We start from the raw sequence: 9891 nt of genomic DNA, 5'->3' as shown, positions 1-9891 counted from the left end.
AAGTCACTCCTCCAGAGCTCAGGGCTTCTTGGTGGAGGCCGAGCCTGTCCGTGCGTGTGTGCAGGTGTGTGGGGAGGGTGTGGGTGCTGGGGGTGTGTCCCTGCAAGAGGTCCTGGGCCTGGGCCTCTGTGGATGCCTACAGAAGAGAGCTGTGGTCCCAGGAATCTTCTCTCGTAGCCCTGGACTGGGTGCCCTGTCTCCTGGGCTCTGGTCCCTGCTCTGCAGCAGATAACCATGTCCCTTGAGAGGCCTCTCTCAGTGAGACCCTGTCTCTAAATAAAATACAAAATAGGGCTGGGGATGTGGTTCAGTGGTTGAGTGCCCCCGAGTTCAATCCCCTGAGTTCAATCACCAAAAAAAAAAAAAAAAAGAATTTTTTAAAATAAATAAATAAATGATGGCTGGCCATAAGCTCTAATGTCTCCCTGCACCCCCTCTTTCCCAGTTCTGCTTCTTGTCAGCCTTGTGATCCTTCTGGGACTCTCTCCTCACTCGGTCCAGCTCTCACTCCATGTTTGGCTGGATCCACTCCCACACTGGACACCTTGTGGGTGCAAACCAAGGCAATTACTGGGTGATTATGTGTCTTGGAGGTGTCGTGGCTGGGCTGAGGAGGGCCACGCCTCCTCTTTTGAATTCTGACTTTCCTGCTTAGGAGTGTCCTGAGATTTTCCTTGTTAATGCGGGTCTGGCTGGCTACTCTGACGCACCATCCTGACGGTCCACACACCACCGTGAGGAGGCAAGGAGTCTGTCTGGCTGTCGCATGGCAGGTGAGTGGGCAGGGCCTGGGGACCTCGGGGCATGAGGGCCTGAGAGGGGAGGTTTCAGGAGTGTCTGTGAGATAAAAACTTTGATGGTTGCTTGTTAAGATGTTAGAGCTGGACAGTCCATCAGCTCTTCCCTCATGTTCATCAGAAAATAGAGGCATGGGGATGGAAGGAAGCAGCCCCAGACCAGCCAGCAAGTCCATGCAGAGGCTGGGTGGGGGCCAGGCCTCCTGCACACGCTTTGATGAACTGGAGGAGGCAGGAGCAGAGAGGCGAGGGCAGATCTCAAATCCTCTCTCCCCCGCTGCACTTTCTGTGGATCCAGAGACAATTCTGGGCCTAGCTGTGTGGGAGGGAGAAAGAGGACCCATGAGCAGCGTCTTCTCTGAATTCCTGCCTCAGTGACTGGAGGGCAAGGGCAATTCCATCTGAGGAGAAAAGAGCTGTGTGACCTTGAGCAAAGGAATTTGCCCTTGTTGCCTTTGTTTTCTCATCTGAAAAATGGGGATCAGAATGCAAATTATCTCACAGGCCTGCTACGTGCTGTCCTCCGTCACACAAGATCTCAACATGAGAACTTGTCGACAATAGCCTCAGAAAACGTGTCCCCACAGACCTAATTGAGTGAGTGGCACACTTTCCTGGGCTCAGAAACTCATAGATACTGGGGTCCAGTAATGAGCCAGTAAGCAGAAAAAGCCCCAAACTCACAGGTGTTTAAGGGATATTCCTAATTCTATGTATTTTCAATTGCTCAGCATCATGTGACCCCATGTGAATCAATGCTTGTTTATTAGAAAATAAACTTTCAAAGTCAGGTATTTTCATCTCTTTATCATATTTTAACTTCCTTTTCATATTCCCTCCTAGCAGTTAATAATATTATTGGGCCTCTGGGTCCATCTGGTTCCTGGGGTGAGTCTGCTCCCCTGAGGACAACCCAGACCACCTGTTTCCAAACCTGGGGTTGCTTCTCCTGTCAGACTGGTGCAGAGGACACTGGCTCTGCCTCTACCAGGACCTGATTTTCAGGGCTTCCCTATGTGGCCCCTCTTCCCTAAGCATTTGATAAAGCACCTGTCTTAAGCTTGGCAGCAGCGAGTTATGCTGAGGAAGGAGCAAAGTTGGTGGCAGGGATCCCAGTGTCAGGTCAGGTACCCGTTTGGTGGGTACTCACTCCTCTCTTTCAACCTCGATTTCTCCATCTGTAAAATGTTGGGATCAGATCCATCATGCCTCGAATGTGAACTCTATTGGATTGAATTCAATTCCTCAGGGGTTCTGGGTCCCTCTGGCTTCCTGGGAGGATTTGTTCCTCAAAGCAACAGACATGAATTCATAACTGTGATGCCAGATCCTGATGGAAAGAAACCCATCACCAGGATCCTCACCCCACTAAATATGTCCATGGCAGACATCACTAGTTGATCCCAGAGCTCCTCCCTACAGAACCGGGATGTAATCCCAGAATTCTCCTCGGTGCAATTCTTCCATAGCCCCTGCCAGTTGAGCCATGTTAGCAAACAAATAGGGCCATTTTGACATTATTAAATTACAATCATCTTTCAGCTCAGCAATCTTAAGAATTAAGTGAAACGTTCTGTGTGGGGTTGGCTCTAGGTAGGACATTGGTTGGAGTTGATGGGTTTCTATATACTGGTTAAGAGGAAGGACCAGGAAGGAAAGGGAGACTGGGCAGTGGCCCCAAAAAGGCCCCCAGGCAACTTCCTAATTAATCATTAGAGCGTGGAGCTCAGGTACCTGGGCTGCCTACTAAGGACAGAGTCATAATGGAGCCCATTAAAAACCAATTATGCTGAGTCCAGAGTCGGGGAGATGTTGCTGGCTTCAGCAGAGCTTCTTGGGCCCAGCCTCACTGGGTGCCATGCCCAGGCTGGCACAGAGAATTGGGGATGGCAGTATCATTTGGACTTTTGGTGTCACCCAAGGCCATGAGGGAGAGCAGCAGGGACAAGCATGGGAGGGTGACAGGCAGGAGGGGACCTTCTCCACACCCTTCCCTGGAAGCCAAGCCTGGACTTAGGCTGATGTCTGTGGCCACCTGGTGGGCCAGTGAGCCGGAGGGCAGGGATGAGGTTGGCAGGGACAGGAATCATGGCCAGGACCAAACTGGGAGGCCCCCTATGACATGGCAGCAGAGTGTGTGTGGACTTGACAGTTACGGAGCAGGAGAAGTGACACGCTGACACTCATGCAATCTGAGGGGTCCCCCCTCCATGAGCCGCAGTTCCCCTACAGCACTGAAGAAGATGAGCTGGAAAACGTTCTGAGGCTGTGGGGCCAGGTGATGGCTTAGGCAGGAGGCAGAGTCGAGAGAAGGAAAAGAAAAACAATGTGTGTAGGAACTGGGGATGGGAGGAGGGGGTGATGGGGAAGATTTAGGGGACAGAGGTGACAATCTAAAACCCCCCATTTGTGGAACTCAAAACCGTGGACCCAGCGCGTGTAAGTGCTGGAAGGAGAACACCATCCTGATTGGAGCTCGCTGTCTAGTGTGTTAATGGTTTCTCCTTCGCCCTTGGAATTTCCTGGCTCAGGCGCTGCATTTCCTCATTACCCTACTTATAATGATTACTCCATTTAATCCTCCTTAAAATTGTATGAGGGGCTGGGGATGTGGCTCAAGCGGTAGCGTGCTCGCCTGGCATGCGTGCGCCCCGGGTTCGATCCTCAGCACCACATACAAAGATGTTGTGTCCGCCAAAAAACTAAAAAAATAAATATTAAAATTCTCTCTCTCTAAAATAAATAAAGGCGTTGTGTCCATCTACACCTAATAAATAAATAAAATTAAAAAAATAAAAACATATACATGAGAGTAGAGTGTATTTTAAAAAAAATTGTATGAGGAAGATCTTGTCATTTTTAGGGAAAGAAATCTGAACCTCAGAGAGGCCCAGCAACTTACCCAGGGCCACTCGGGCAGTAAGTAGAAGATGCAGGATGGCATACATTGGCAAAACATTGAAATGGCAGCCAGGAGACCTTGAGACTTGAGTTTCAGAGAGGTTCATCCACCTGCCTCAGGTCACACAGCCGACAAGTGGGAAAGCCTGTACTAGAACTCAGTGTGTGCCTCTAAACTCGGGCTCCCACTGGCTGTGCAGGGTGGAAAGGAAGGCCAAGAGAAGATGGTAAAAGAAAGAAGGGAAAGAGGGCAGTAAAGCTGGTGTGGGGGGTGCAAACCCTGGAAGGACAGGTAGTAGAGGAAATGCCCTTGTTACTTACTCCTTCTTTCCCTGGGTCTGAAGGGCACAGCCTCAGTCTTGAGCTTTGTGGCCTGGAGCCCAGGCCTGGGAGTTCACCCCTCATGTCCTCAGGGTGAAGGACCAAGCTATAGGTTCACTGAACCAGACGAGTGTCAGATCTTGCCACTCACAGCCCCTCCCTGGTGTCCACCAAGGGGCTGAGTGACAACCTTCTGGGTCATTTCATAGATGGGCCAACTGAGGCTTGGAGGGAGAAGTCAGCAGCACTCTGCCCCCTGCAGCAGAGGCCACACCACCCCTCCTCCCAGCCCCAGGAGTTTTAGAGAGCAGGAAGTTAGGAAGGAAAGGCAGGTTTTAGAATGTGACAGCTTGAGTTAGAGGGATTACAGGGTGGGTGGGGTCCGGGCAGGTGATGGCGTGTGGGTGCCAGTCCTCCAGGGCGGGTCCAGGATGCTAGTGAGCATCAGCTCCCTTGTCACTCCCCAGCCAAGGGACAGGAAGTGACGCTCATTTGTTCATCCAAATAATGTTCATGGAGCATCTACTACACCCTGGGCTCTGAGCCAGGCCTTGATAATCCAGAGCGTATGAGAGCCAGACCTTAACTTTAAAGTGTCATCAATCCACTGGAGGAAAGAGACAAGTAAACAAATAAATATACCACGGCATCCTTGATCCTAGGTTAGGGACAGAAGCCTTAGTCCCATAGCAGAATCTGAGCTGAGCATAGGGCGATGACATCGAGTTTATTTGACTGAGTTTGGAATCCATCTCCTGCACAGTTATATCCTCACCTTGGTCTGCCTCTGTATGTAGGATCCCCTCATCTGTATCCATCAATCTCGTTGTTCCCTTGAGGGCTGGAGAGGACACTGGTTAGGACAGAATTGAACTGTAATCACCAGAACAGTTGCTTTTCCCATGCAGAGTCCTGGAACCCCAGAGCTGACCCCACAAATGGCAGGTCACGGGGTGTGATGCTGATGGGTGTGGATGACTCTGACCACCAAAGGAGCAGCTCCCAGGATGGATCACACAGGGACCAAGACAGTGGGTTACCGGGCAGGTGCAGAGTCTGGGTGGGGAACGGGAAGCCTGGATCCCTAGGTTTATGTCTGCCACATGATCAAAGAGCAAAAGCTTCAAAGAAGCATGTTCTTCGGAGGTGACAGAGAAGCAGCGTGGAGACAAATGGCAAGGAGTTGTAAGGTCAAAAGATCTTCGTTCAGCAGAAGGAAAGACTTTCTAACACTTGGGGGCTGGCTAAGGGGCCTCTTGTAGGTTGCAAGCTGGGACCACAGTCACGTAACCACCAAGAATTTGGCTACAGGAATTTGATGTTGGGCAGGAAGTTGTGAGAGAGATGGTCACTGAGATTCTGGGATAATAACCATAATGACAGTTCTGACTCATCCCACCCCCTCTTGCCCATCTGTGATAAGGCTACAGATGTGTAGAGGGTGACCGGAGCTAGTTTGGGCTGTGGCAAGGAAAAGAGGAATCTAACACAGATGCCCCAGGGCTTGAACCCATATCCTGGGGCCCGGGAACCCTCATCAAATCCCAAACGCCCCCCTGTATCCAGCCTGGGGGCTTGCCAAGTAGAGCTAATTACTACCCCAAACCTCACCCCCGGCTCCTGACTCATCCTGTAAAAGGGGACACTAGCCTCCTGTTCTGGCCTGTATCCAGACACTGTGATTGGAAGCAGCAACATGAATTCCTGGGCCACAGATCCAAACTGCCCTCAGGAAAGAAGCCCCTTTCTTCCTACTCCCTCCCCGCCCCTTTGGGGGTTTTGTTGGTGGTGGCTTTTGTTTGTTTGTTTGTTTGGGTTTTGTTTTGTTCTTATTTTTTGTCTTCTTGTTTTTGTACTGGGAATAGAACCCCAAAGGCACTTTACCAACTGAGTCACATCACCAGCACTTTTTAATTTTTATTTGAGACAGAGTCTCATTAAGTTGCTTAGGGCCTCGCTAAGTGGCTGAAGCTGGCTTTGAACTCCTCCTGCCTCAGCCTCCCGAGTCACTGGGATTACAGGAGTGCACCGTGGTGACTGGCGCACATTTGATTTTCCATGTGGGTGAACCTGAACTGCTCCTCCAGTTCTGTTGAGGTAGACCTCATGAGCCCATGTACAAGATGTGGAGGTTCCTACCTGTGTTTCCAGACTTAACAGAGGCCACCTAAACTCAAAGTTCTGGGGCTTCAGAGGCCTGCACCTGCCCAAGGACTGTTGGAGCCAACCAGACATGAAGGTTCTACTTCCCAGTGTGAGAAGCCCCAAGGCAGCAGGGAGTTGTGTTCCGGCTCCTGCCACACAAGGTCCCTATTGAACCCTGGTCCTGCGCAGGCCTGTTCATTCGCCACGGCAGTGGCCTTCGGAGTTCCCATGCTTGGGACACATATGTCACCCGCGTGAGTTCCTTCTCACATGTTCAGTCGTTCTCCCCAAATGACAATGCCAGACTGGCGCCTTCAGCCTAATCCAAGCTTAAACTAGTCTTTTCCGTGGACCTTCCATGGCACCAGCCCAACCAACTCACAAGTGAGACCAATTAGGAGGCTGTTGCAGATTAGGTAAGAGACATGGCTCCCTGTGCTTCTGTTAGCCATTGCTGTGTGGCAAACCATGCCATCTCGAGGCTAAAGACAACAACAGTCATTTTCTTGCTTAGGAAGCTGCAATTTGGGGAGAGCTCAGCAGGGACAGCTTGTCTCTGCTCCATTTGGTTTCAGCTGGGGCAGCTTGACTGGGGGCTGAGGATCTGCTTGCAAGATGGCTCACTCTCCTGGCTGCCAAGCCAGAGCTGTCGGTCAGCTGGCAGCTCAGCAGACTGGAGGCTGGAGGCCTTGGTTCCTCTCCACGTGGGCGTCTCCACGGCCATTTGGTTTTCCAAGAACAGGCAACTCAAGGGAGCCGAGAAGAAGCTGTATCAACATTTATGATCTAACCTTGGAAGTACAGAGTGTCATTCTGTTTTACTCACAAGTCTTCCAGATTGGAGGGATGGGATGCTATACCTATGTCTCAGTGAGACACATGTCAACATCGTAACATTAGGGCATGGAGAATGGCAACCATCTTTAGAAAATACAATCTGCCACTCTCCCTTAATTAAAAGATTATGCGAGGTGGCTGGGGTGTGGCTCAGCAGTAGAGCACTCCCACGTGTGAGGCACTGGGTAAATAAACAAAATAAAGACACAGCATCCATGTACAACTAAAAAATATTAAAAGAAAAAAAAAGGATTATATGAAGGTGCTGAAGCCTTTAAAAATATGAGCATGATGGCCAGCCCTCTCCAGACTTTGGCCCACAAGTGGTGAAAAATAGAGATGCCTAATGTGTATGCTTCCAGCTAAAGTCAAACAGGCAACCCTCTGCCTTCTTCTTTTTTTTTTAATATTTATTTTTTAGTTGTAGTTGGACACGATGCCTTCATTTCACTCATTTATTTTTATGCGATGCTGAGGAGGGAACTCAGATTCTCCCACATGCCTGGCAAGTGCTCTACCGCTGGGCCACAACCACAGCTCCAACCCTCTGCCTTCTTGATTCAGCTTCCATTCTACAAATGAATGTCCTTTCTTGGTCCATTTAAAACCATGTTTTTTTGCATTTTTGTGCTTTGTGTGATTGTTGTTGTTTATTTCTTGGGGGTGGGTAATTCTGCCATTTAAAATGGCCCCAAGCACAGCGTTGAAGTGCTGCCATAGTGTCCCTAAGTGCAAGAAGGCCATGATGTTCCTTGCAGAGAAAATAAATGTTAGATTCATTGAATTATAGTGCTGTTGGCAAAATGAGTTCAAGAGTAATGACCCAACAATGAATATTAACTAGGGTGCCTTTAAACAACAACACAGGTATAGATTAAGCTCCTAGGAACCTAACCCTGTATTTTCCCTATCAGCCACAGTTCAGTACTCACTAATTCAGTGCCCACAGGGACTTTATAGAATGTAACTACCGAGAATAACGAGAATCAACGGTGTGTGTGATAAACAGTGGCTGGATGAGTCAGGCGTGGCACCGCCTATGGTCCCAACCACCTGGGCAGCTAAGGCCGGAGGATCACTTGAGCCCATAAATTCGAGACCAATCCGGGCAGCAAGGTGAAACCCTGTCTTAAAATATAAATAAACAAAAAATAGGGGCTGAATGAACACAGGCCGGCAGCTCGAAGAGGATGGGAAGACAAGCCAGACGTGGACAGGAGGGTGCCGAAGCCTTGGCCTCATCTCCCTGCGCTCTGCCTCCGCAGGGGTCCGAGTCACCAGCGTGGACTGGCAGCGGTCGGGGAACGGCGCTGCGCACCACACCCAGGAGTATCCTTGCCCTGAGCTGGTGGTCCGCAGGGGCCAGCCGTTCCGCCTCACCCTGGATCTGAGCGGAGACCTGGACAGCGAGGAGACCCTTATCTTCACGGTGGAGACAGGTAAGTGGGCTCACCAGCGCCCCCTCTGGTCTACAGTTGAATAGCTGTGTCCTGTGACCACTCAAAGGAGACCCTGCCTTGGGCCGCCCCGGGTTTAGGCGGGTAAGCAAGTCTCTGCAAGGGAGCTGAACCTTAAATCTGTAGACTTCTGATAACCGCTTCCTGGGGACAGTTGGAAGGTGCTGCCTGCAGACGGCAGGGTGGGTGAGATGACCTCTCTGGAATCCTATGCATGCCAAGGAATTCAGAGTTCCAGAAGGATATGGAAATTGGGGGAGGGTGGGCACTTTGGAGTCCAAACTTTTCTATCCTTTCATGGTCAGGTATAAGGTAGATTTGGGTTCCTAAGGCTGCTGTCACTTTCCCCTTGTCCCAGGAGTGGCTGGGGGTCCGGGCAGCCGAGGCATCCCACTCTGGCCTTCTTAGGCTTGCTCAGCCCTTCTCCTCAGCAGTCTCCCAGCACCTCAAGGGGTGAAGTCGAGGCTTCCAAGGTGTAGCTTTCCCACTTCTCCAAAGCCGGGTTTCCTAGAGGCAGGGTCTTCTGACTCCCTCTCCTGTCGTCCAGGGCCCAAGGCTTCCGAGGCCCTCCACACCAAAGCTGTGTTCCAGACGGCGGAGCTGGAGGTGGGCGATGCCTGGACAGCAGTGAAGGAGTCGCAGACGGAGAGCAGCATGAGTGTCAGCCTCGCCAGCCCTCCTGATGCTGTCATCGGCCGCTACCAGCTGAGCGCCAGGGCTTCCTCTCGCAGGAGGCACAGTGACCGGAAGCTGGGAGAGTTTGTTCTCCTTTTCAATCCATGGTGTCCAGGTAGGTGCTGCCTAGACAGGTTCTCCTGGAAGCCTCCTCAGAAGTGGGCATGCTCTTGATGGGACATGGGAGGCAGGTGCAGGGTCAAGGAGGTGAACGCCAAGAGCTGGGCCTTAGCAGAGGTGGGCATGGGCAGAGGAATCCAGTGGTTCCTGGTGTCGGAGAGGATGGGAATGGGGCCTGATAGGCAGGTGAGGCCCAAGTGCAGGTGAGAGCAAGGCTGGGGTGTCAGACAGCCTTGGGGTAGTCCCAGCTCTGCTAAAGTGCTTCCCTCTGTGAGCCTCGCTTTCCACATCTGTAATACAGAAATGATACCAGCACTTAACTCTTGAGGCTATGGTTGGGAGATCATGCAGCTAATGCTGTGACACACAAGATACATTACAAGGCCTTGGCAGGGGGTCGTTGGGATCAGTCTTCTTATTAATATTTAAGAAATTTGAGGTTGCAATTGGCATCCAAAAGGACTACCCAAAGGTGTCAGGATTCCCAAAACCCTTCCGTCTTGGGCTGGGCCAGGGTTGGTCCCTGCCTGGGGAAAGACTGCTCAGGAGGGATGAGGCTTGATAGAGTGGCAACACGGGAGCCTGCAAGCCCTCTTGCTTCTCCTGCCACGGTCAGCCTCCAGGCACAGTCCTGCTGC

At 51.1% G+C, this 9891-nt stretch overlaps 1 protein-coding gene across 1 annotated transcript in view; it reads left to right on the top strand.

The window, feature by feature from the left end:
- The first annotated feature begins 640 nt into the window (after nucleotides 1–640).
- Tgm6 (transglutaminase 6) overlaps nucleotides 641–9891 on the top strand; it is a 30431-nt gene continuing 21180 nt past the window's right edge. Inside the window, exons 1-3 of the mRNA XM_046432995.2 lie at nucleotides 641–773; nucleotides 8267–8440; nucleotides 9006–9248. Of these exons, the coding sequence (XP_046288951.2) occupies nucleotides 767–773; nucleotides 8267–8440; nucleotides 9006–9248 (424 nt within the window). The 5' untranslated portion in view covers nucleotides 641–766. The remainder of the gene's footprint in view (nucleotides 774–8266; nucleotides 8441–9005; nucleotides 9249–9891) is intronic.

Source organism: Marmota monax, unplaced genomic scaffold, assembly GCF_021218885.2.
Source record: "Marmota monax isolate L192 unplaced genomic scaffold, Marmota_monax_Labrador192_F-V1.1 WCK01_AAM20220418_F8-fsc00014, whole genome shotgun sequence".
In the NCBI taxonomy this organism is placed as follows: Eukaryota; Metazoa; Chordata; class Mammalia; order Rodentia; family Sciuridae; genus Marmota; species Marmota monax.
The sequence above is the reverse complement of the archived record's forward strand: the minus strand, read 5'-3'. Positions and strand labels throughout refer to the sequence as shown.